Source organism: Oryza glaberrima, chromosome 4 (assembly GCF_000147395.1).
Source record: "Oryza glaberrima chromosome 4, OglaRS2, whole genome shotgun sequence".
Classification (NCBI taxonomy): Eukaryota; Viridiplantae; Streptophyta; class Magnoliopsida; order Poales; family Poaceae; genus Oryza; species Oryza glaberrima.
In genome coordinates, this window is record NC_068329.1 from 13,173,465 (window position 1) to 13,201,148 (window position 27,684).

Consider the following 27,684-nt stretch of genomic DNA (forward strand, 5'->3'; position numbering starts at 1 on the left):
TTCTTGAGGTCAAACATCATATCGATCATACCGTACATCATCCAGTAATACTAACAACACAAGATCGAGTTCATTGTGAAGCATAAAACAAAAATTATTTGTCCATATAGATAATATCTCAAGTCCTTGCAGTGATGAAGAGATTTCATCGGTGCCAACCTTGAGAGTTAATACAAAATATAGAATCACACACAAAAAAAGGAATATAAATTATATGGCACAATATGGCAGAGATGGATTGCTCCATCAACAAATTAATTTGTGTCTATAAGGGAATGGGCTTGACGTAGAGTTTCTCAAGAACCTCCTGAATGCCCTCGCCGAACGTGAATCCATCAATTCCATCGCTGTAATACAACGGAATGGCCATGGTTATATTGATAAGGCGCTGCACCACAGGGAGCACATCACGGTGGTCAATGCGAGCCTGGTTAGTTGTTTTCCACTCATCTTCTACCAATTCATTAATCTTGGCGATGGCGACATCGGCTGTGACCTTGTGCTCGTTGATGTAACTCTCAACCGAACATGGCATGTCAGCTTTGTTCTGCGACCCGAGCTGCATTCCATGTAGCACACATACTCGATGCCAATATACTTATTACTACATATAAGATTAGATGCTACCTCCCTTTATAAAATATAAGCATTTTTATACATTTTGAGAAGTGCTCTTATTTTCGAACCGAGAGAGTACTAATTATTAGTTATAATAAAAACATCCAAATTACCGTATGAACTATCACGGCAGTCCTAATTACTTCCCGAATTCAAATACCATATATTTGACGAACTACCCACTGCACTGTTCTGAGCGGATTCAGAGAGAAACAAACACACGTGGCACCAACTTGGCAATCTAATCAATATGAAAAAAATATAATAATTATTGAGCCCACATATCATTGATCTCATCCTTCTCTATTTCACTATCTCTCTTGCTCAGGGGAGCAGGAGGCAGTGATCGGCATCGGGCTCGCTTGGTGAGGGTGTTGGAGGACGTTCTCAGTGGTGCAACGGAAGATATCTTTCAGGGAGTACATGCACCCCAGCGGAGATTGATCTCTTCCCAGGGATGTTGGAGGTGGCAACCAGCGGCGAAGAAGCATTGGAGAGGGCAGTAAGCGATGAGCTCGATTAAGGCGTTGGTGGACACAACCAACAATGTTGTGGGAGGTCTCTTGGAGAGGGTACTGCGGCAGGGCTCGAGCTAGCCTTGGGGAGTTTGGAGGCAGTGGCTAGTGGGGTAGAGGTGCTAGAAGTGAATGTGGCTGGCGAAGGAGCCTCACCTCACCCATGGAGAGGTGTAGAATGCGGCAGCAAACCTTAGGGCGGTGGTGGGTCTGACTACGAATCTCGGAGCTTAGTGTTATGGCCGACTGGCATGGAGCTCAAGGCGATGAAAGATGTATGCGAGCTCAAGGCTCTCCTACTCACGAAGCTCCATTGCCCCAACCTGGACAAAGGGTAGCCGCCGGTGGCATCATCGTCGCCTGGCGAGGTCACAACTGAGCACCAGCGTCGTCATCGTCACCTACTGAGGTCTCGACCGTGCAAGAGAGGAAGATGGGGGGAGTTGTTGTCACTCACAATCATGGGGAAGATGGGAAAAAGATAATGGGAGAAAATCTAATAGGAGGGCCCAACAAAAATTTCAAATAAAACTTTGCCAACTAGGCTACCATGCGTATGCGCTATGTAAAAACCAAAACCACTCCAGCTTGAGTTAAGGGGATTATTTACCCGGTTAGAATAGTTGAGAGTGTAAAATATATAGTACTTGAATTTAAGGGCAATTTTAGGTGACCGCGATAATTTAGTAGGATAATCTAGACATTTCCCTTAGTTAAAAATATTTTTCCTATTTGTAAATTGTCTGGTTGTTCTTATATATTGGTCACCGAAATTTACGTACGTCTTAGGCTAATATGCATGACCTCTAACCTAAACTTGGATAACAAAAAAGAAACTTTAATTTCAATACAAAATAATTGTTACTTCTTCTTTGACTTATTCTTTTACTTTAAACTAATGTAGATATATGTTTATGTTTATATAATCAGTGAGAAACAAAGTACATTTTCTAAAATTAGGGTTAAAATATTATCATTCTTGTTTACAAATACGAATTAAGAAAAACATATATATGAGTTATTAATAGTACTATTGTGCCCCAACAGTAAAAAAAAAAAAATCCATTGATCGATAAAAATGTATAGGTCTGCCAATGAATTTATCCATTGATCGATAATTAATTAATTAATTAATCGGTACTTATATGTACCTTAAATCCGGCAATGTCGTTCATAAAACGGCCAGTTTTCCCGCATGAGATGATGGCGTCGGTGCTATTCACAGCCCACTCGTACGCTTGTTTCGTTGTCATGGACTCACTCATGCCAACCATTAAACCAGCAGCTAGCGGCCGTGTTCCTGTGGTCATTGTCGCCAGAGCCACCTGCTCGCTGAAGCTGGGCATGTGCTTCCGGTGGGACCATTCGGCTCCTTCCAGATAATAACTTGACAACCTTTGTAACTGTATGAATGAATATATAAAATTTGGGCAATGCCGATTATTAAAAAAGATAATTGTGGAACGATATTTAACCACAATGCAAATTGTGTAGAAATTATATTATTAATTATCTATTAATGGATCTAGATGTACCTCTGTCTTGCTGAAGGCAATCAGGTACTTCTGATTGCTTGGCACTTGATCCTCAAACTCCCTAAAGCAGCTCAAGATAAATTCATAAAACTTTCTCAGGTACTCGGGTACAAGCAAGACAGCACTGTCATCCCATCTGAACGATATTAAAATCAAAGTCAGCATTCATCTAAGCACTAATTGTCAGCGTGCTAATAATTAAGACTTAATTTGATGCATATATAAACATATCCAGCGTACCCTTGAATGGCTGCGTTTAGCATCCGGCATTCCTGGATGGAGGTATATCCATGGACATCATATGTGTCATCTAATAGAGCAATTATCACAACTATCTTAGCAAAGAGCATCCGTGCAAACGAAAATTCTTCCTCATGGTACACTGCGTAGGACCAGGTGTAGCACTCGATCACACGGTCTCGGATGTGGTTTAGACCCATATATCCAGAAACATCTTTCCACCACCTGAAAGAAAATATCATATCAATTTTGTATATACATTGAGACCGTCAACATAGCGCAACGTCAGGTATATATTTAGGAAATTGTGTGTGAAACCAACTATCATAATTGAAACAGTCTGCAAATTTAGCATGGTACATTGATCAGTTCCACATTCTTACATATACTTCGTTTGTTTTTAATAGAATGATGGAGTAATGTTGAATTTTAGACATATAGCATTTGACATTTCTCCTTATTCGAAAATTTAGTGTAATTATGAAAATTATATGACATGCTCCATGTACTTGATAAAAGAAGTCGCAACAAAATAAATCATAGTTACATAATTTTTCAATAAGATGAATGATATTAATTAAACATCCTATCCAAAAGTTAATAAGATAATGCATTTAAAACATATTATAATATAATGAAATAGATAGAATATCATTTTATATTGAATTTAGGGCATATTTTGATCCTTTTTTTGTGGCCACATGAATTCTCATTACCCAGCCGTTGATATACTCGTAACAAATTAATATTAGTACCTTGATATTTCCTTCAGTTCTTTCAAGTGAACACGCTGCAGTAGGTTAAAATCCAGCGTTGCTAGTTCAAGAATAACGGGATTGTGCCCATCCTCTCGGCCATACTCAAACATATATGATACCATCTCCACTCTTTTGTGTGTCCTTGGCAATGGCAAGTGAAGGGCACGCCTGACTTGATCAGCTAAAGGGGCCTTCAGAATATTATGCCGATTCATTGATTCGAGATGGTGCCTTGCAAAAGAAATGGCTTCCTCGAGTTCTGGCTCACCATGTATGAACAGGTGGGCTGCATTATATAAAGATAGTAGGCCTCTTGGGTCATCGGCTAATGATAATTCTTTATTGAAAGTGCCATGATCACCTTTGAATTTGTTAAATACATCTGCACATTAGATTTGAGAACAATTAATATATGTGATTATTGTGGCATGCCGTGGAAAATATACAGTAGAATAAAAGTTTTACTCATAATGACATGGAAAAATCACACACATTCATTTTTTATTCTATGATTATTTCTAGGTTTTCACTATATACACAGTTTACACTACATATTTTTATAACATGCCAAGATTATATAACTGTGCAGGTTTTTAAGCCCTTTTATGGCCATACCGTATTGATCAATTATACTAAGAAACTTAACAATTCATTAAATAGGTAGAAAAATACCTGGAGACACCCAAAATCCGTGCTCTCTAAGCAAGCGAAACCGAAGAGCAACCTCATGCAGCTTAGAGCTAGCAAAATCATTTTCATGGATGTCTTTTAGTGCAGAGTCAATCTCCTCTTGAAAGAGGTGATCTATTCCTAGATGTTGAATTGTATCCACTAAGTTCATCCTCTCCAAGATGTCATTTGAGGCCATAATAAACAGTCCGCGGACATCTTCTTTCAATTTGTTGGCTCTCTCTCTCATCCATTCCTCTGATATCTGCTTGCTTACATGCATTGTTTGGTCAGTAATAAGGATTGTAGAGAAAAGAAGTAATAAAATTTTCGATGATATCACAGTAACCAAAGAACGATGCGAAAGAAAGAAACCTAAATGTATGGAAAAAAAATGCTGGATTAGGGGAGAGTGAACTATATATCGAAGCTGTTGGGTTCATTGTGGAGCGGTTGGACTGGCCTGCTAGCTGGTTTAACCGCAACGTGCAATTAAGTCGGTCGGTTGATTAATACTTTTCATTTATACTATAAGATATTTTGACTTTTTTCCTTCTAAAATATATTGGTTAAGTTTCAAAATAATTATCCACATCTATAACGTCATATTAGTTTTGTTAAACCTACTAACAATCATATATTTGATGGTCTATCTGTATGTCTCGTGTTGAAAATGTTCACATGTTTTCCTATAAATTCATATAGTCAAGATTAAAAAAAAATTGACTATAAAAAAGGTTAACACATCTTATAATATAAAATGGGGGAGTATATAGGAACCTTCTAATGCGAGACATCCAGGGTTGAATCGCTCTGCAGAATCGTCCATTTTGAAGAAGAACCATCATGGCTTCAATTGACCAACCAAATTAGCATGCCCTACGTTTTCAACTATCCTATACTGAGTTCATTCTATGAATTTGCTTTTTTTTAAGACTGGAATTCAATCTTCCGTACATTGGAATTACCAATATACTTCTGTAGATTTGCAAAAATGGAATGTACAATGCAATGTTGCACGTATGACACGCCATGGTGGTCAAGTGGTCAACCAGATATCATTATATATACTCTAAATTATCAAAATTTTTATAATTGTATACTACCAATTACATTTGATTTTAAGAAAAAAAAAAGTAATCAAATTTGGACATTATTTCGAAGAATTATAATCGATTACTGCTAGATTTTATATAGCTTTTACACTTGCCTGCAGTGGTTGTGGTTCATGGTGGATAAAAAACTCGCCCCACACCGAGGGCTCAAAACTTGCCGCGGCTTCCACGGCAGCTAGAGCAGGAGCTGGAGCTAAAGCTGGGGCATGTGAACGACAAGACACAGATTGTATACGCTTGTGCTTGCTTGCTGATCTTACGATATTTCCAGCATGAAAAGCTGGTTTGTGCCAAACCATATGTATAGGAAAACAACATGTGGTAATAGGTGGCTTGTGCGAAATGATCATCTTGCCGGCCTTTATGCCGAAAGCACTAGCTAGGCTGTGATCCATCTATAGCTTTGCGCTAGCTTAGAAATGAGAAGAAGATGTACGTACATATACACACCCAGTCTATATATAGACTAGGTAAGGTGGTATACATATATAATGTTCAAATTTGGCAGAAATATATATGTACATTTCTTCTGCGGTATTGATCGATATATAGACTGGATTTCATGATTGAGACGTAGAATATGTGACTGAATCTTTGTTTGTTTATTAAGGTTTGAAGATTCTACGTTGGAACTGGATTGGGCGATCGAGCTGAAGGTCAGCACAGAAATGACAAGTATGATTAGAGTGCAGGTTAGTCAAGTACACGTTGCTTTGGTTTTCAATTCACGTGGTTTGAATTTTTGGTTTTTGTATGTTAGAATGAGTCGTGACTGTGATGAAAAAGCAGACAGTTTCGTACATGGATGTGTACCCTCTTCTTTAATTCATTACTGTGTGGGCCGGCAACCTTGTTAGATTCTGATTCATTTGTTCTTGACCAGTTAAAAGTCAGCGTATTAAGACTTGTTTGCCTCCAAGTAGTAGAAAGATTCCAAATTTCCAATAGAGACACGTAGGACATTTTCATGCTGGGTAGGTAGCGGCAGCGTGGTAAGTAAGGCAAGTTACAAACAGAATATATACTATGTGTCTATCATATATATAAACTACCTCTCTTTTTTTTTTAATATAGGATGCCATTGACATTAATTTTAACAAACATTTAATCATTCTCTTATTTAAATTTTTTTATAAATAAAAATATTTAAGTGGTACTTAAATAATATTTGATGATGAATCAAGCCACTATAAATATATAAATAATAATTAATTAATTTCTTAATAAAATAAATGGTCAAACATATATGTGGAACGACGTGTTGTGAATCGGTAGGGAGGCTACGGCTAGTAGAGCTAGCCTGGTGCATGTCGGTGGCGGCTGTAGGCCGGCGCGACTGCCAGCGGGGGTAGGCCGACACGATGCGAGACGTGCGGCCGGCAGCAGCGGGAGGCTGACTCTGGAGGTTGGTGCGGGCAACGGTAGGGAGCTCGACATGGCGGGTGTTCCACAGAGGCATGTTGTAGCTGACCGGCAGGGGGTGTCAGGTAAGTGATGTCCTCATGCTAGCGGGGTTGTTCGGTGGTGGGCAATGGAGCAATAGCTAAGGATCGACTAGGTGCATGCGGTCGGTTCAAAACTTAGCTTGTCATTGCCAAGCCCACAACGATGGCGCTTTAGTGCCATTTTACCTCTTGGGGCGCTGTGGAGCCGTCTCTCTCCCTCTCGTGGGGTTGTCGGGTGAAAAACATGTCTTGGTTCTCCTTGGGACCTCGACAAATGGTGGTGACGGTGCTCATCGTCTAGGAAGCCCCCTTGTCAAATTAAGCTTCTCTCAGACAGCTTGTACGTGCTCTCTCTAGATATGATTGTCCTCTTGCGGCGGTATCCTAACTAATGCAAGATAGTCATGTTGACGGGTCTTACGGGGAAGAGCAATTTGATCCTTTGCTCTAACCCTTTCTCCTCCAATTCCAAAGGCGTAGATAGAGTTGAGCGTGGTGTTAGGCTGTTGGGTTTGGTTTCGGGCGTTTCAGCTATAGCTTTTTTGTTGGTCTAGCGGGAGCATGTCACCTTAGTAGCGGCCGGTTTATAGTGCTAGCCTTATCTGGGGTTCTTCGTTGGTGGTGTTTTTTTCTTTTCGTTTTATAATTACTACTTGTCAAAATGCTAGTCTTGTAATTTTTTCTTACTCTATTCAATGAATCATCGCTCCATCCGATATTGGTTGTAAAAAAGAAAAAAAAAACTTGTCACAAGTCATCTAAGGTGGATCATCCTTCAACATGTTCCGCACAATCTCCCATTTGATCAACGTTGCTTTCTCCCCCGTACGACCCACGAGGGCGAGGTCAAGACAACGTGTACCATGAATTGTCATGCATGATCGATGCATCCCACCCTCATGCAGGCGTGTAGAGGAGATGATTTGAGGCCGAGAGAATCCGACACAGCCTTTGATCAGCGTCGACAGCAGACAAGGCAGGATTCAGGAACAAATCGCTGAGAGAAGAATGGTGGGGAGCAGCTGACTTGTGGGGACCACATGGGTAAAATGGACATTTCGTACCACCCATTTGCACTGGCAGGACTTCTTGTTGGCACTTGGCACGCCATGTCGATGAAAGTGGCGAGATATAAAAAGTTTTATCTCTCTCTCTCTCCAGTAACTAAATGTAATACTAATAACAAATAGGAGAGGGGTATATGGGAGATTTCACAAATTTAATAGTAGCAAATTAGTTAAATTTTCCGATGATCATAACACTGCTCATCAACACTTAAAACCGCACAGTACGTATCATACTATCTTCTCCATATGTTCAATAGCCTATGACAATCGGAGAATAATTAAAAACATTTTGGTTTGAACAAACTGTACAATTAAACATGACATATGGTTTGGTAAAAAAAAAAGATATGTCATGTTTATTTAGAAAAAGAAATTTGTCTATTCATACGTATCAGAGCTTACCAAGCTTCACCTCGCCTAGTGAGCCAGCAGCATCTATGGTTTGGTTAGGGCCAGGAGTTCGGCCATGCTGGGCCTTGGGCCTGTTGGGCCTACTAGGCTGCGCAACGGTGTAAATGGGCCAACAGAGAGGAAAGCGAGCTGGGCTGGTCTGGAAAAAGTGGGCCGGCCTGTAAGAGAGAATGAAAAGATGTCGAGGGGGTTAGACCAAGGGAGTGGATGGAAAGTATGGGCCAGTAGAGAAGAAAGAATTGAATGTGGCCCAAGTGTGATATCCTACAATTAAATTTGGGACTTTCTATCATAGTATAGTGGGCCGGATGTGTATAATTTAAATTTGCTGTCATACAATGTCCCATGGCACATAAAAGTGCCTCCCTGAGTCCCTGTTTACTTCGTGTAGTTCCCTGTTTATGTAAGTATAGTAATCCTTATGAAAGGTAGTTCTGTAAACTACAGTGTAACTTCATGTCTTAACTCAGTTAAAGAAATTGGATGAAATATTCTAACTAACGAGCTAGCTTTTCCTTATCATATCGAGGCTGTTTGATCTCTCATGTCAAGCCTGCGGTCATGCATGTCACATGGAGCGTGTCCATCGAAACACATGACATTCATGAGCACAGGAAATCAAGCAGCTAAACACATTGCGTGTATCTCCGGTTCTCTCCCTTTATATGCTACCCAATCTCTAGCTTTATATAATAAAAAAATTACAAGTTTTATTATTCTTATTATTTAGCTGTGAAATGAGATATTTGAGAGAACCAAGCATATCAAAGTGTTCTTAGCACGGTATGGAAAACATTGAGATGATCACGAGAATACTCAGATCATCCATAAATTTGAGTTGCTCAAACACAACAGCTTGATCCCAAATCTCACGGACAAGACGTGGAATTCTTCTTACCAAATCCATGAATTCAAGTTGATTAAACACAACAGCTTGATCCCAAATCTCACGGATAAGACATGGAATTCTTCTTACCAATACTGAAACATGTGAAATTTTGCTCACCAATACCAAAAGAGGTGTGGATCCCAATACCAAAAGAGGTGTGTACCGCTCTATTGATTATAACGATAAAAATAGTTCTATTGATTATAACGATCAAAACACAACTGTCTATTCTGCCAAAATTGCACGTAGCATCAGTGCAGAGTTATATAATAGGGATACAATATGTCTACTCGAGAAGAATAGCCCATCATACCAGAATAATTTTCTGGATATTTCAAATTCATCATTATTTTTTATGATGGGACAAATGGTTATACTATTCTATTCTTTGATGTTTTATAAAGAAAACCTCATTTAGAACAGAACATGGATTTCTATTTTCACCAAAATCTACCATCATTTTTGATAAAAAATGAATGCTTTCTGTATTATCTGTACTACTTAGAAAATACATAGTGCGTGATGGTAAAGCCAACATAAACACGCGAACCAACATAGGCACGTGACCTTAACCGTGGCATGAGAAATCGTACGCTTCTCCGTATCCCATCGTGATCCATAGTTGGCGAGAAAAAAAAAGGGCCGAAACGTCTAATGGGCGATCGATCGCCCGACCCATCGGGTAACGATCAGATCCCCTCTCCCCTCCCCCCCCCCTCCCCCCTCCCTCCACCTGGTTTTCTTTTTTGGCACCGCATTACTTTCCTATTTTAGTAAATTTATGCACCTAAAGTTTATACACATCAAGTTTACACATCTAAAGTTTAGAGACCCAAACTTTATAAGTCAAAAGTTTATATATCCGATTCAAATTTGAATTTGAATTCAAAGTTTTTTATATATAGTATTTCTATACATCTAAAGTTTATACACCTAAAGTTTAATGACCCAAAGTTTATAAGTCAAAAGTTTACATACCCGTTTTAAATTTTAATTTGAATTATATCCGATTCAAATTTGAATTTGAATTCAAATATTTTCTATATATAGTATTTTTATGCATCTAAAGTTTATATACCTAAAGTTTATAGACCTAAAGTTTATAAGTCAAAAGTTTACATACCTGATTCAAATTTGAATTTGAATTATATCTGATTCAAATTTGAATTTGAATTCAAATATTTTCTATATATAGTATTTCTATACATCTAAAATTTATACACCTAAAGTTTATAGACCCAAAGTTTATAAGCCAAAAGTTTACATAGCCGACTCAAATTTGAATTTGAATTCAAATTTTTTTATATATAGTATTTCTGTACATATATTTTTCTAACTTTTTGTTTTTTTAAAAAAATTTATTTGGTGTACTGTAGTAGGAAAAGAAGAAGGGGAGGAGGAAGGGGGATAAGAGGGAGGAGGGGAGTCGGGACGGATCTGATCGCTGGGCGATCGCCCTGGCGATCGATCACCCATTAGGGCCCCCCGCCCCTAATCCCTCTCTATCTCCCCCACACCCTCACTCCGCCGCTGCGCCTCTATATCTCGACGCGGCACCATCGCGTCTCCACCACTCGTCGCGCCCTCCACATGCCTCCGCATCAGCGCACGCGTCTTGCCCCTCTCTCGGTCGCTCCCTCCGCATCTCCCCTCCGCTCTCTCCTCCTCAACTCCTCGATCGACGCCACTGCAGCCCCCTCCCTCGGTCGCTCCCCCACAACCGCTTCGCTCCGACGACTCTTCCTTCACCGAGTCGCCGGGATCCGCCGCCCCCACCTCGCCCTGCGGCCTAGGGTGCTGCTGCCCGTCATCATCGAAGGAGCTGGTTTCCGCCGCCTTCTTTTTGATACGTCGCATTGCGCGCCGCGGCGGGGAATCTCGTAGGACGAATCCCGCGCCCTCCTCCATTGTCGTCGTCGTCGTCCCTGGTCCATGGTACTATAATTAAGTTGAAATTGATGCGAGTACTATGACTACATTGACATCATATATTTTAGGGAAATAAGAAAACAATATATATAGAAAAAAATAATAACACAAATAATGTAAAATATTGGTTCAAGTTTTTACATTCTTATGAGCCACTTTTTCTATATGTTTATTTTCTACTGGGTTCTAAGGAATATGTAAAACTTACAAGTTTTATGAGATCACTGCAATTTAACACAACACACTTACTATTCTTTTTCCTAACATGCACCTATACTCATGAACTTAAACAACACAATCTACCCAAATAATTACTGACAAATCATAAATTACTATTTCGATCCATCTCAAATTTCGACAAACATATAAAAATTAAAATCCAGTAAAACATTCTTTTGAATATATGATTTATGCATAAATTGAAATATCCCATATACTCAAAAAGTAACTAAGCCATGTAATATTATACAAATTTTCCATGTTTAAGATGATCGATAAATAATGTACATGGGCTATAAATTTCTAGCGCGCCAACTGGTGCACTGATTTTCTAGTTATACGTACTATAGATTTTTTTTACTTTTCTTCTTATATAAATTCAGAATTTATCTATGATGTCATGGGCAATACGTGGACCTTTAATTTATCTTTCGGCTTGAGATTAGTAGATAGGCGACCTGTCAAGATTTGATGAATTAACGGATTGACAAGCTCGCCGGCAGGACTATAGATGGATAACACATGTCCACTTTTCATGCTATTGTAGAGCAACCATTAAAGGAACCAATTACTAAGATACCTTTGTGACAAGTTGATTTATTTGTTGTTCCTTGTGGTAAAGAAGAGTTGTGTCATAAAGCTTCACTTACATGCATGCTGATTTTAAGCATGTTGTTCACGTTGCTAATGAAGTTGAGGAATGTGAATTGCTATCTTCTTTAAATACTTTAAGTTATATTCTATTTGACGACTTTTGTGTGCTCAATAATTTGTAGGTGAATTTATTAGCTAAGTCTGATTTGCCATGTCCAATTAATACTATTTATCATGTCTTTGGCGAATATAATGATATAGAAATATATTTGATGCATAAAGTTTACATATGTTCAGTTTTGGAACATCGTATAGTCATAAAAAAAATAGTAAGCTAGGGAGATATATTATTTGTATAATCATGTCATCTCGAGTTTCTCATTTCAATTTAAAGAATAAGTTGGTTCTAAAGAAGGGGAGCTACTAGATTGCTCAATATTGCTTCCATACACCGCTACAACTACACCATTTGAGTACTTTGTTCATAAAGAAGGAGAGCGATATACGCTGCAAAGATAGTGGTTTCAATGTAGCATATACATCCTATGTTGTGCATCCTCATTACCAGGTATACCGTTTCATTAGACGTTAATATTATTTGCAAACGAATTCATGATATTGCATGACAAAAGTTTGTTGTGCTCGTGTTCATGTAGACAGTTCTATGCGCAAGATCTTGCACTACATGAACAACAACATATAGAAAAACTGAGAACGGTTTCCTCTAAAGAAGGGGAGGACGATGTGTCCATGCCTACTATAGATACAACCATTATTCACACCATATGTCAACTGGAAGGCATGGAGAACAAGCCGCAGAAGTTTTCGAATCCAATTTGGCCACGTCCAACAGCAGTGACTTCAAACAGTCACCAAATGTGCATAAGAGCTCCGTTTTGGGCCCATGATGGAAAGCTCTTGAAGTCCTCTTTCCATCGCTGCATCTCCAAATTCCATCTGAGTTGGCCACTATTGCAGAAATGATGTACTGTATCACCTATAATAAATCTGTGGGCTTATATCTCCATCTGGGACCCTGGCCTAGGGTGCGCCCCAAACTTGTGGAGCATGACCCTAGGAACCCCTTAGTCGTCCCCCCCACATCCTTAAATAGCTAGGTTCCCCTTCCGAATTTTTTTGGTTTTGTTAGATTAAAAATTAGCCATTACAACTTGACCTTGTATTTGCGCGTATTGGCTAGACTGTCTAATTACTTGTCTTCGGAGCCCAACCTTATCGTGATCTTTAATTCCTATTTACAATTTAGATTGTTTTTATCTTGTTCTTGCTTTGTTTCTTCGATTTGCTTATAGGAATAGGGTTGATCTGCACCGGGAAGATCTCAACAACCCATGGCAAGGCGTATCGATCTCTAAGGCACAACACAACAACGCCTTGAACAATAGTAATTGGGCCGACAACTTCTCTCCCAAATCGTTTTATCTCAACTCACCGAAAGAATGGGCCAATCATAGCATTGAGTGTATTGATCGGAGCTTAGGGCTTATCAATATTATTTTTTGGAGATATGTTTGTCAAGTGATTGATTTTTTCTTTTATATGTTGAACTTTTTTGAAGAGTTCAATCGGAACAGAGGAAACAACACTTAACTTTTTGGTTAGGGTTAGAGAAAGAAAGTTCTATCTTTAAAAAAAATTATGTGTGTTGGTGTGAATCACGCCAATGTACAACAAATAATATAATCTGCATTAGTGTATTAAATTGAGTTAATCTAGAATTTAATACATTTTACAAAGTCAAGAAGTTGAAATCAATTTATGCTAAATTTGCATTTTATTTCTGGTGCTAGTTAGCAGTAAGTAATATACAAGTTGACTTGACTGAACTTTTATTTTGTTGTTTTATACTTTTTATTATGAAAATCAATACTCCAGAATACATAACTCACCTAGTAGAAGATTGTTTGTCCTTTTTTTAAGAAGTGCACTGCTTCGTTTTCTCATCGTACTCTGATTATATTTTTATAATACCTTTTGTCGCTCTCCTAAGAAATCCAACCAGATGGAATTAGCTCACTTCGTTCATGATAGTCGCTCAAGTTCCCTTTTCCTTTTTAGTTCAGTTTTGCCTCTCCTGATTTCCTTGTCTCCATTCTGATTGATTTAGTTCTTCGTGCAAGCACTTGGTTCACCCTTGACTACAATAATCGCACTCAATCTTTTAAACTGAAGTTTTGTATTCTTTTGATCACATCATCATAAGAAAATACTGCCAAATCTTTCCGAAATGAGAGAATGAGGGAAGGCATGCTACAACTTACTGCTTACAAACGCAAGATTAGCACTAAGAAGCAACCCTAGTTTAAGTACTAGCGGCCCACCCCGATGTTTTTGTAGTTAAAAAGCCTCTCCCTGCTTGCTGCTCGCCTCAGCTAGACATGGCTTATGTAGTGGTCAGCATTCCTCCGTGCTCCGAGTGATCCCCACATGCCACAGGAGATTATACGAGAAGATTTCTACGCGGTCCGACTGATCGCCTCAGCCTTTTAGAAGGGCATTTGGTGCAAGTGTGGTCATCGATAGTATTGTGGCTGTGGCATATTCCTCGACAGATGCGTGTTATAATACACTAGTCAACATCTGTAACCGCACACATTTGAGAGCTAAGAGATGTCGTCATCGCACCTTATTGAGGATTCTTAGCTTCAAGATGCCATTATAGACATTATAGACCTTACTGACCTATTCATGAAAGGATGGTCCAACAATTTGGATGCAGAAGGTCTATCATCCGGATTTGGTCTCAAACACTGGCTTATGAAATCACGAGCCTCCTTTGAAAGATATTTTGGGATTGCTGGTGATTCACCCCTTCCGATCTTAAATAAAGTTTGTGCCTGCAAAACAACAATTGAAGCAATAGTTGGACACATTTAATTGAACAAGAATTGAAGGATAAAATTCAAATGGAATATTCGATCATAGTGGACACATTCAATTTATCGAATTTTGACAAATAATTTAATTCTACAGTGGAAAACAATTTTCCTGATGAAGAATAACTCACCCATTCTAAATTAGGGTAAGGCAGTTGACGTGTCAACATCTCCAGGACTGTGCAACCCAGACTCCATATATCAGCTGCCGTTCCATATGTCCTCTTGGGATTGACAACCTGAATGTTCAGTGTATAGATTTAAGCTGAATTAAACGGTGTACTACTGGTAAATTTCAGTACATGAGAACAAAACTCTACCATTGCCATCATAGACAGTTTTTACTATTTGATATAATACTAGCTAGCCAGTTCTTAGCGTTTATTAACATTAAATTGTTGGATATATCCATGGCCAAATTGTGCCAGCTGACTTTCACTTTCACCCAAGTCCACAATGTATATGTGCCGCTCATTTTTAGGATAATATTTCAGTACTTTTTTTTCTGGACAAAAACATCGAAGGAGGGGGAGAAAGCTATGGTGACAAAATCTTAGCATGTCCATTTTGTTATTTCTTTTTTTTAAGAAAAAACTCATCGATCATTCATGGTGGTATACCTCGGGTGCCATCCAATAAACACTTCCTTCGCATGATTTAAGCATGCTGAATTTGTTTATCTGAAAGAGATAACTAATAAATCAAGAGTAGAACAAAGTCAATAACAAAGAACTGAAAGATCTAACACAAACATAAATACAGATTTTGCAAGGCAGAAAGCAGAGACCTCCTTAGCAAGACCAAAGTCGGCAAGTTTCACAGATCCATTCCTATGCACCAGTATATTGCCACACTTCACATCCCTACAAGAATTTTGAACATTGAAGTACATGAGTATATAATTAATATTTTTTCCTGCGCAAGACAAATTGAGAAATCTAGTGAGCAATTTAGAATTAAGAAATCCCATTTTTGTTACAAAATTACAGGTTGAAATTGCCTATGGTGTAAACAGACGTATGAATATTACCGATGAACAATGTTTCTGTCGTGGAGGTAAATCAACCCATTAAGAATTTGTTTTGTATATCGCGAAACATGAGAATTTCGTAGGCGATATTTCTGGTACAAGGATGCAAGAGAGCCTTGTGACATTAGTTCTAGGAAGACGTAAAGGTTTGAGTCCTCCTGCAGTTTTCACACAACGGATGATCATATTAACCTTAAAAGAAACATGTATAAGAAAACCTATGAATTTATATACAACACAATAGCACATATTACTTCGACAAATAGTTAGATGAAGAACCACAAGATCCTGTAAAAACAAAGATCACAAGATCGATCAGGAACTTACTTTGTCTGTACCATAGTACTGTACCATGTTATTGTGTTGCAGACGACTCAGGAGTGCAATTTCCTGAGCAGATTATTAGAAATTACTAGATGCTTTATGATCTGAAAATACACCATTACCAACAGAAATATATATAATCCATATATTATCAACAAGAGAAGCATCTAGCGAAGCCAACCTGCTGAAGCTGAAAAATACACTGTTGTGCATCGTCGTATCTCCCTTGATCATCTAAGTACACTTCGCTGTTACGATAAAATACTTGTCAGGTGTAACATGGTTGTATTGGTAGCTATACAAAGTTTATTTTCTTTCTCGAAGAATAACACTCAGGGTAATAAAAGAGAAAAGCAAATTAAATTACTTATATGTTACTTATTAATTTGATTTTTTATAGGTATTAATTAGAGTTGAAACTAAAAAAGATCAGTACTACAACAAAGTGATTGATCAGTAGTAATTACTCCCTCCATTTTATATTATAAGATGACTTCATTAAATTTCTTTAGATTTTATGAAGATTATATTAAAACATAGCAACATTTCTAACATAGAATAGCCATACTAATAAAATATACTCCCTCCTTCCCTAAATATTTGACACCGTTGACTTTTTTAAACATGTTTGACCGTTCGTTTTATTCAAAAACTTTTGTGATATATGTAAAACTATATGTATACATAAAAATATATTTAACAATAAATCAAATGATAGAAAAAGAATTAACAATTACTTAAATTTTTTGAATAAGATGAACGGTCAAATATTTTTAAAAAAGTCAATGGCGTCAAATATTTTGGGATGGAGGTAGTATCTGTTAACGGCAAAATTTGGTGCATGCCGTTAGGCAAAGCAAGTCAAAGAGATGGGTTGAAGTTGTGATTCTAGCAAGGATGGTTGGAAAGTGTATCAGATATATTTAACCAATCTTAGAAGTATTTTGTTTTTAGTTTTCGTATCAAGGCAAGTTTGTTAGTTTCCTTTTCTAAAAAAGTATAGAGTCCTGAACCGATCAAGTTGTGTTTGAATCAGACTCAAACTAGATCAATATACAAATTTTGGCGCATCGCTACCCTTTAATTTTGATGAGTTCTTAGTATCGAGTTTAGGCTGCACCGGTTTCGATCTCCAACGAGAAAGTAAGCTCCATCAACTTCGCTTATATCGGCCTAATTAGTACTTTCTCGATTAAGTCCGATATTCTAATCACATTTTACTACTGTTTCTTATCTGATATATCGACTCTTTGATTTCTTTGCTTTCTTAATTTGATTCAATATATCTGATATATTGGCTCTTTATTTGATTGCTTTGCTAGTTTGATTCAATATAGATCTATCAAGCCTTTCATCAAACTTGTACTGTCTTGGTTAAGTCCGATCTGCTAGTCTTTTATTCGTTAGATAGACTTATTCACGCTTGATAGGCTCTGTTCAAAGTTCTATCGGAGTTTTAGCTGATGAGTTATCCATCACGTTTGTATAGATCTATCGGCTAGATAGTTTTTCTTATTGTCTTCAATCCAATACTATCTTATTTAGGACCGATCTATCGGCTAGATATGTTTAATTCTTGAAAGCCGATATGTTTTATACAACGTTTCATTGGAGTTTAATTCTAGCCAATGAGTCATTTTTTATAATCTTGAAAATATGGCATCGTCTTATGTTCACATCGGTATAATCAATACCTAAGGTCCTGTTTGAATCAGCTTAGGATTATTATAATTTAGATTATTAGGAGTAAGCTGAAACAAACAAATAGATTATCATGCTAGATTATCGTAATCTATAAACCAGATTAGTATACTCTAATAATCTCCCCTGGATGAGCTTTTTCTAGATTATTGAGTGGCTAAAGACCCACTACCCTTAGATGCCTCTAATAATCCAAAGAAACAAACAACTTGCAGCTTATTCTATGTCAGTTTATTATAATCCAGCTTAAAGTAATCTGATTTAATAATCTAGATTATAATAATTTTAAGCTGAAACAAACAGGGCCATCCTTTATTAGTTTCAATGGTTTAGTCCGAACTATCAAGGTTGTTTTAAATAAAGAGATATTCATGATTGGTTTTGTTCAGTTTCCGTACGAGTCGATGGCTATGCATTTTAGTTACGTTATTTGATTAATTCACTATTCCATTGGTCAAGTAACCAATGACCCTAACTTTATCGGTATTTGATTATTTAAGTTATTTGATTAATTCACTGTTCCAAGTTACAGGATCAAACTAAGTGGCACACTCTAAACCCGATTGATAGGACCTGCAGTACGATTGTACGAGAGCTAAGCAAACCTCTCGTGCCTTCGTGTGTTAGTTGTAGGGTAAAACTACACTTTCACATATACACTCTGGCTTCTATCGGTTTATCCGTGGTGGAGGCACACATCGACACCGCTGTAAATCGAAAATTAGTTCGGACGCCTCAAATCTGGCCTAATACTAGCTTGTCACCGCATTTGGTGCTGATGCCCTACCGGTCGCTGCCTAAATCGTTCACGTGCTTGGTGAAATCAAAAGCCCCGCTATGGATAGATTCCAAGACGCGGATCCGGACGGCCACCATTGGCGCCGATACCCATTGACAGCGATGACACTACAGATCCCTAGGTCATCGGCTCCGAGACAGCGTGGACGCCACCGATGCTGGAGTTGGACGATGTCAATGCCCAACATCGGCATGCTCTTCTTGCTCCCCAATAGTTATGTATTCCATATCCAACCAAACAAGCTTCTAGCGGCACCAATAACGAATTCAAGACACTGCAGACTCTGATCGATCCATTGGGAAGACAAATTTATGTATGCGCTCACGAAAAGGGGAGGGATGATGGGGAATTACAGCGAGGCGCTAGGTGAGTAGGTGGTGCCACTGAGTGGAGTCAGTGGCGAATCCTGGCGCTGAGATGGAACAGGAAAAATGTTAGCCCCATCGTACCTATGCCTTGCCAATCAACTGTTAGATTTTTTTTTACCTCTTGGTAGCTAGCAATTGGTGGTATATCCTTATGAATGGTAAAAAGCTATGAAAAAAATCGCTCGCTCAGATCTGAGCATCTCGCTCCACGGAGTATCTGTTAGAAAATCAGCCCCGAAATCACTATTGAAACCAAACAGGAAAGAAACATCATAGAAAATCCAAACACGTTAATGATACCGAGGAACGATATTTAATAACGAGGTTAAATTATAACCTGATCCCCAGGACAGTAATTGAGAGGAAGAGCGTTTCACTTAGCTTTACAACTGCTAGATTTAGTTTATGCTAAATGACGATGTTACCTCTCAACGCCTATATTTTTTTTGACAGTTACATCTCTTCACGTTTCTACTGCTGTCAACTAAGATGGCAGTAGAAATAGATGGAAACAATTAGGGCCTGTTTGGTACAGCTTCAACTTCTAAATATTGCTCCAGGAGTTGAGTCTGGAGTGGAGTTGTGGAGCTGCCTAAACCCAGCTACACAGCTCTAGTATATTTTATGAGAGAACTCAACCCAACTCCACTCCCAGTTTTGGTGAAGCTGAAACTGTTTGACTGAGCTCTAACTCTAGGAGGGGTGAAGCTGGAGCTGTGCCAAACAGGCCCTTAGATAAAATTAAATAAACAATTAGATGGTAGCATCATAGCAGAAAGTAACCAGATGAAATGGAGGGAATAGAAATGATGGATCCAAAGTTACTTCTAATTAGATGAGTAGGACTTGTTACTTACTTGGTGATCCCCTCGAACACCATCCCGAAGGATCCACGTTCTAGGAAGCTCCCCCGACTCCAGGACCGGACCCTCCTCCTCTTCCTCCTCCCAACATCATTACTCCCGTTCGTCGGGATGTAGAACATGGACTCGGTGGTCGTCCTCCTCGTCGTCTCATCATCCGTCGACTCCGACAGCGAAGACCAGCACGTGAAGAACTCACCGGACAGCAACACCGCCACCGCCTCCTCCTCCTCCTCCTCGTCGGCCGCCGGAGGAAATACGGCCATCTGCACCAGGGCAGCCATGTTTTGACTGACGGGGAGAGAGTCCTGAAGGGGGTTGTGTAGGAAGCAGAGCTGGACGGACGCGGAGTTGGATATCTGCCAATGTTGACTGACTGATAGTGATGACTAGCGATGAAAGCCTTGATTGGATATCTGGCTTGGGACGCGTGAACTCAGAAAATACTTTTCCTCTACTGTGCATGCGTTTCCATAAAAAGAATATATCGACCCACTACAGCAATTATTTACTACAAAACTTACACATCGTTTATTTTTGAGCTGTTGGATTGTCCTGCAGGTCTCAGAATCGTTGCGGTCGGCATTTGGGCCAGCCTTCTCATTCGCCAAGTTCCCCACCACAGGGTTGTAAATTTCGGAAATTTTGGACATTTTGGTGGGTTCCGATTGTAAGTGAGGTCCGGTCAAATATTTCGGCCAAAAAAAAGTTTGACGCGATTTTCTCCCTTAACTCTAAATCGCCGTTCTCTTCCCCCTCCGTCTCCCCTCATTGCGCCGCACCGCATCCAGATCGAAAAAAAATCGCCATCTCGCCAAGTCGCCAGTCGCCGCCTCGATGCCGGTCGCCGCCCTGACGCAGCCCACCGCCGGCGCCCCTAGCCATCACCTGCAGCCGCCCTAGCCGTCGCCCGCAGCTGCCCTAACTGGTGCCCCCAGCCGTCGCCCCTAGCCACCCTAGCTGTCGGCCCGTCGCCCGCTGCTCGATGCCCCTAGCTGTCGCCCGCTGCTGCGGGGCGCTGGCGCGCCGCTGAGCGCGGGTGGCGGTGTGCCAAATTACCACGCTCCGGGTGATGGTGGCTGCGCTCTGGATTCGAGGACGGACAAAAACAATCTGAATTGCAAAATTCAATACAATGATAAGTTGGGATTCTGAAGACAAATAGATGGGCGGTCTAGCCGACATGCTTGCATCATCTAAGCGAACACCCATATATGATGCAAGGACAAAGGACAACATACTCAATAACAAGGACGGCGCTTCTTCTATTCATAATTCAAGGATACCTAACAACTAACCTCGCCCTCACGGCTAGTGTAATCCATCGTCTCATGTATTCGCATCGTCTTGAGATGGCCGATATTATTATGTCGCCCTTAGTTGTTTTTAAACTGTAATCGGTTGTATTTTACCGATGTACAATGGCCGATATTGGTATATCGCCCTTAGTTCAATTTTTTAATTTTATCAATGCCTTCGTCATTGCAAAATTAGGGGGCACATATATTCACAAGTTGCAAATTTGGAAAATTTTTAAGCAAAAAGCATGGAGTTATATTAATCGGCACAAGGTTTGTCAAGACTAGTTACAGAATCATCTTAGCCGATTACAAAATGTGCTAAGCCTTATTACAGAATGTCACTGAAACAAGTATCGTTGGATAGCCGATATAGCTCTTTGCCTAATTTGCTCTACTTCTTCGATGGATTGGGCATCTTGAGCATCGGTTCCAGGGATGACTTTTAGGGACTTGGTCATATCCGCGACATTCTTGATAGCCGATTTTAGTCTTGCCTTCTGTTCTTTGATAGCTTGTGGGAGATCGGCTAGCTTTTTATGTTCCATGTCCAGCTCGGTGTTGCATTCTTGAAGTTGTGCCAAGAGTTCAATCTTGCGAGCTTCAAGTCGATCAATATTGGATTTGATCGGGCCCTCAGATAATTGATCAAGCTTGGCCTTTTCTTCATGAACAAGTTGCCGATTAGCCTGGATTGTGGCCTCGATGTCTTTGCGCTCCCGACGCTCGGCTAGTCTCAGCTTGGCCTTCTCCAGCTTGAATTGATGCTGCTCAAGATAGACAGCTGGAGTAAGGACATCGGCTAGCTCATCTGGGATCAGAGCTTGAACCTCATGAAGCCGAGTCCTGATCAGCCCACAGTCTACCACCAAACTGTCTAGTGATGATGCTTCCAGCCGATGAGAGATATCATCAACAGTTCTCTTCATATCATCGGATAAGGGGGCTAAGGCTTTGCTTGTGGTATCTTGTTTTGTCTCATCGAAGTAGTCCTTGATGTCAAAAGAGAATAGATCGGCTAAGACCTGCAAGAACAATTTCAAGGAAGTTGAGAGCTAAATAGTGTTAACAACCAAATTTGGTAATATCAGCATCGGAGAGGAAGATGGGATCGAAGCGGAATCAAAGATAAGGATTGTCGTGGAAACAGAGTAAGAATCGGCTGGAGTCCGGATCGGCTACGATTAAGATCGGCTAAGTCTTGGTCAGACTGGGTTAAGTGATTCAGCCGATTCTGACAATACGACTTGTGTACGACATCGGGTTCAAGTTAATGTGCTTCAAGATGATTGTCACGTACGGATAGAGTCCTGGGAAGGCAATTGTATCTATTAATTAGGATATTTTATGTAAATTCCTTATAGATAAATGTGGGCAGAAGTCTGGCCGCAAAGACTTATGGTATCTTAGAGTTTGTTAGAGATAATAGTCATGTCCAGTATGGGCATATCTTGTAATTCTCGGGTATAAATAGACCCCCGAGCCCTATGTAACTTTTAACGCACACGTTCAATACAATTTCGGCGCATCGCCACCCTTTTGCTTTAGTTTTGTTTCGACGAGTTCTTGCTTTCGGGTTGAGCTGCATCGGTTTCGATCTTCAACAAAAGGTAAAACTTGTTATGACGGCTTATATTCTCGAGATTAGTGCTTCCATCTTTATGATACTCTAATCTTGTTTATGTAATTCGTCGAGTTATCATATATCTTACATAATCTCTAACAATATCGCCATCTAACCTACAATCGGCTAACATCTGCTAATAAAGGGCAGCCGATTAGGTTAAATATCGATGTTGGTTTAGATTATATGAGATATCTACCACTCTATGAAACTTCCAGCGGCTTGATTGTCTAGATATGTTCTTCTTTTCATACTTAATGCTGCATCAGTTGAGTTTGATCTATTAAGTCGTGTTTAGAATATCAACCTCTAGCCTGCCTTCTAGTTGCCGATTAGGGTAGCATCAGAGTTTCAGCCGATCTTATTTGATTTAACTATATTTTCTCTATATGCTTCATTGACATGTTAAATCTGCCCTTTATATCAAGATCTTGTCGCATCTAAGTATATTAGGCTTCTGCTTGAGTATTTTACTTGCTTTAATATCTTAATATAAAGTAGTATCGGAGTATTATCCGATACATGCTAGATCTATTTGATCGGCTATGCTATAAATGTATATAGTCTTGTTATTAATATATATTTCGATCTAAGTGATTTATATTGTCTCGGCATGGTGACCGATCTATCCCAATCACTTGATTAAGTATATATCGATATAAAGATTATATATTGTTGATATCTACAGCCGATCGAGTAGATTTAGTTTCTTGTCACGTAATTATGATCGCCGATCGATACACACATGACATCGGCTCAAAGATAAATGATATGTCATTGGCACCTAGGCGATCGGCTATCATTTATAGATTTAACCACCGTTTCTTTGCTTATATTTCTTGTTGATTACAGGATCAAATCAACTGGCACGCTCATACATTCGAAGGCGAGCTTTGGACCTGCACTGGAGTTAAGCAGATCTCCCAGGCCACGTGTTTTCTGTCAACACGCTTTTGGCACGCCTAGTGGGACACTTAAGAAGTCAGCCAACAATTCTTCCCCATGGCCGAAAAACAACCACCACCACCATCTGCCCAGGTTCCGCTAAAAACAAGACACATAAGTTTGGATTGACTGATATCATTGGAGACAACGTCATGCCGATCGATCCAGAAAAATTCACGCCTGAGCAGAAGAAAGAGTTTGAAGCAACGTTGCAGCAAGCACGGGATCAGTTCTTGAACTCATTCATGCAGACCCGCAAGGTGACACTTGTTCAGAAGTACAAAATAAAAGTGGTTGCTGGTGATCCTGGGACCGGTTCTTCTAAAGATGGAGAAGAGAAACAAGCTCCAGACGGCTCGGCTCAACCGAGTATCAAGGGTGCTACCGACGGCTCTTCAGGAGATCAAGGCGACAATTCTCAAGGAGTTCATGGAATTTAAGGTGATGGTGCTTAGGGGCCACAAGGAGGAAATCTTAATCAGAATAGTGAAGTGGCACAAGATTTTTTCAACAATTTCCAAGACCGAGTTGACTACGCTGTCCACAATGCTTTGATCAATCAGTCTGGGGTGTTAGTTAACACCTTGTCAAACATGATGAAATCAATAGCCGATGGTTCAATAGCTGAGCATCAGGCTGCGGGCCCAGTTTATTTGCAAGGAGGTGTCTTCCTAAATTATCGATCTTTGATCACCGATGTTCACCCATCTACTCAGGCAGTTCCTCCCATTGCACCATCAGCTTAGCCGACGGCGCCGGCATCGACTCCCTTACCTGCTTCGACAACGTCGGCGCCAGGCCAGCTGGTAAATCCCCGGTTGTTGATGAGAGATCAGCCACAGCATAGTGGACAAGTTGTGAATCGGCTGACTCAAGATCAGGTTGCTGCCATGTTTTTGCCGCCTCAACATGCGGTTGATCCAGTACAACAACAACCGATTCAGCAGACACCCTCGATTCAGTAGGCTGTGCAACCAATCCAGCAACAGGTCGTGCAACCAGTTCAGCAAACACCGGCAAGGCAGCAGCCTCTACAACCGATTCAGCAAGCACCACCAAGGCAGCAACTTCTGCAGCCGATCCAACAGACTCCGTTGAGGTAGCAAATCGTTCAGCCGATTCAGCACTCGGGGTCAGTAAGCGCATCGGCCGAGTATGCAACCCCTGGTGGACAGCCTGTGCAACAATTTTTAAATCAAGTTGTCCCAGAACATTTGGTTCACCATATACAGCCGGATGGCACAATACTTCCTCAAGTTGTTCCTAAGCATTTGGCACGTAATATTCAGCCGAACCTTCATAATTACCAGGGGGGCAACTTGAATTATCAGTATCAGATTAGGTTATTCAGGTAGACGCTCTAAAAGTTAGGTTATTCAGGTTATCTTTATCTGGATCGGCTTTTACTTGGTTTTCCTCTTTGCCATATGGGTCGATCAATAGTTGGGCCGATTTGGAGAAGCAATTCCATAGCTACTTTTACATTGGGGTTCATGAGATGAAGTTTCTGACTTGACAGCGATTAAGCAGCGGCATGATGAACCCGTGCACGAGTATATTCAGAGGTTTAGGGAGATGAGGAACAAATGCTTTAGCTTGAGTTTAACTGATGCTCAGTTAGCCGATTTGGCCTTCTAGGGTATGATTGCTCCAATCAGGGAGAAATTCTCGTTTGAAGACTTTGATAGCTTATCACATCTGATACAGAAGGTAACCTTGCATGAGTATAGGTCGGTAGAAGTCAGGAAAAGCTCTAAGAAGGTTAATCATGTTTGTCCATACATGTATGGGTCGGATGATAAGAAAGACGATTCTGAAATAGCTGCAGCCGAATGGGTGAGAAGTAAAAAGGTCATACCATGCTAATGGGTAAAAAGTCCTGGAAAAGAGAAGAAGTATGACTTCGATATTACGAAAGCTGACAAGATCTTTGATCTACTACTCCGAGAGAAGCAAATTCAACTTCTTGCTGGCCATACAATCCCATTGGCTGAGGAATTAGGCAAAAAGAGATATTGCAAATGGCATAATTCTGGATCTCATTCCACTAATGATTGCAAGGTTTTTAGACAGCAAATTCAGGTTGCCATTGAGGGGGGAAAGATTAGGTTTGATGATTCCAAAAAGCCGATGAAAGTCGATGGTAATCCTTTTCCTGTTAATATGGTGCATACGGCTGGTCAAATAGCCGATAGGGTGCGTGCAAAGGGTTTTCAAGTAAATTCGGCTAAGATTATAAACAAATATCAAAGGAAATATGACAAGCAGCAGGAGAAGCATTATGAAGAATACGATGATGGTTTTGATCCTCTTTGGGGTTGTGAGTTCTTTAGATTATGCTGGAATGAAGGGATGAGGTTGTGTCACGCCCAGAAATTCACTAGTAATTTCCGAACTTATTTGTGCATAAAATCCACGTCCAGGAATCAGCCGAGGTACACAAACTGATAATTTAATATACAGATTCATCAAATTAACTAAAACGATAAATACTTACTTAAGAAGCACTTAGTCCTCACCATGAAGAAAACTGCAGCGGAAAATAAAATCTAGCGAAGCTCCGGCTCCACTCCCACAGGCAGCTCATCTGGGGTATAAGCCAAACGTCTTCTCCTTCGCAACTTGTCTTCAACTGAGGTTTGATTGATTATTGCAACGTGAGCATATGACATACTCAGCAAGCTACACAGCAAATATGCAAGTGCACAGGATACCAAAGGATGGCATAATATAGGGCTCATTTGCAAAAGCAGCATTTAGCAAACATTTAAGAATTGCAAAACAGTAGAGTAATTAATCATCAATATTAATCAACACTGAACAGCACACTCATGCTGATCAGGCCCAACCATCCTGAACAACCATACCCGGCTGCACAGATCTATCTCCAAACCAGGAATGTACCATTCCAAACCAGGAGCTAAATTAATTACCATCAATTATCACATTATTATTAATGAGTAGTGTGGGACTAATCACGAAAGACATTGTTAGACCCGCCCATAACCGCGGGCACGGCTATTCGAATAGTTTTACTCTGGCCAGAGGTGTACTACTGTACCCACAAGACACAGCCCCACAACATGTCACCATGCGCCTCAATACCACCACGGTACCTCGGAAAGGAGCTGTGACAGTACCCCTCGCACAACACAATCCACCACAGTGCACCGCTCCTGGATCATAATTACCCCCTTATAAACAAGGCATGGACTCCCCAGCGACCCCCGTGGGCTTATCTCCGCCACTTCTCAGTCTGTTTCTCCGCAATGAATCATGCTATACAAAAGGTAAAGCCATTGCCCATGCTGGCTTGTGGTTGGCACAGTTAATGTTTCACAACCGAAACTCGTGAACCGGTCCTTAATTGTCATGAGCACGACCATCAAAACCATGTGCTCACAACCCACCATTATCAAGTTTTAGTTGGCACATTAATTAATTCACAATCACGATTGACCATCGTCAGCTACAATTAAATATCCATCATTAAGTAATAGTGAAACATTAGTTATCCCAATAGTGTGCTAATGTTTCTAAGCTTGGCTAAGAAATTATGTCTAACATCTAGCTGAACCATTATATAAATCCAACTAGTCAAATTATAACCCGAGGTAATCAAGAAATAGGGTAATCAATGCAAATTGGCCATAACAAAGGAATAAGTTCACACCACCCGGTGACATTCGAAAATAAATGCACAGTTGAAATAAATAGAGAATTTAAATATAGGATCAACATGCTCAAAGGAATTGTGTTTGGGATCTGTCTGACTTGCCTTGCAATAATCGGTCTTCAATTAATCTTCTTGAATACTTCCGACGCACACGC

General features: G+C 40.0%; 2 protein-coding genes across 4 annotated transcripts in view; both read right to left on the minus strand.

Moving 5' to 3' along the window:
• Positions 1 to 265: 265 nt before the first annotated feature.
• LOC127770074 (tau-cadinol synthase-like) overlaps positions 266 to 27,684 on the minus strand; it is a 35,166-nt gene continuing 7,747 nt past the window's right edge. Inside the window, exons 3-7 of the mRNA XM_052295742.1 lie at positions 3,664 to 4,048; positions 2,909 to 3,133; positions 2,669 to 2,804; positions 2,285 to 2,536; positions 266 to 559 (exon numbers count right to left, since the gene is read on the minus strand). Coding sequence (XP_052151702.1) covers positions 266 to 559; positions 2,285 to 2,536; positions 2,669 to 2,804; positions 2,909 to 3,133; positions 3,664 to 4,048 — 1,292 coding nt within the window. The remainder of the gene's footprint in view (positions 560 to 2,284; positions 2,537 to 2,668; positions 2,805 to 2,908; positions 3,134 to 3,663; positions 4,049 to 27,684) is intronic.
• On the minus strand, positions 10,520 to 26,442 carry LOC127770075 (mitogen-activated protein kinase kinase kinase 1-like). 3 transcript variants are annotated; one of them, XM_052295745.1, is made up of 10 exons: positions 26,373 to 26,442; positions 19,981 to 20,252; positions 16,437 to 16,503; positions 16,259 to 16,321; positions 15,932 to 16,089; positions 15,689 to 15,764; positions 15,522 to 15,581; positions 15,033 to 15,140; positions 14,708 to 14,862; positions 10,520 to 11,187 (listed from the first exon to the last, which is right to left on the minus strand). In XM_052295745.1, exons 1-10 carry the CDS (start codon positions 26,373 to 26,375, stop codon positions 11,073 to 11,075), a joined length of 1,077 nt encoding a protein of 358 aa, XP_052151705.1. In that variant the 5' UTR covers positions 26,376 to 26,442; the 3' UTR covers positions 10,520 to 11,072. The 3 variants fall into 3 exon arrangements, with proteins under 3 accessions (XP_052151705.1, XP_052151703.1, XP_052151706.1); XM_052295743.1 differs by lacking the exon at positions 26,373 to 26,442 and having other exon boundaries at positions 19,981 to 20,811; XM_052295746.1 differs by lacking the exons at positions 10,520 to 11,187; positions 26,373 to 26,442 and adding an exon at positions 12,641 to 14,605 and having other exon boundaries at positions 19,981 to 20,809.

What these genes read in the sequence shown, in the direction of transcription:
- LOC127770075 (XM_052295743.1), bottom strand. Translation starts at nt 20,270, where the DNA reads ATGGCTGCCCTGGTGCAGATGGCCGTATTTCCTCCGGCGGCCGACGAG. An exon ending in GACAGAAACATTGTTCATCG is followed by an intron (nt 15,765 to 15,931) that starts GTAATATTCATA and finishes AAATTCTTGTAG; the next exon opens with GGATGTGAAGTGTGGCAATA. An exon ending in TTTATTGGATGGCACCCGAG is followed by an intron (nt 15,141 to 15,521) that starts GTATACCACCAT and finishes CTGAACATTCAG; the next exon opens with GTTGTCAATCCCAAGAGGAC.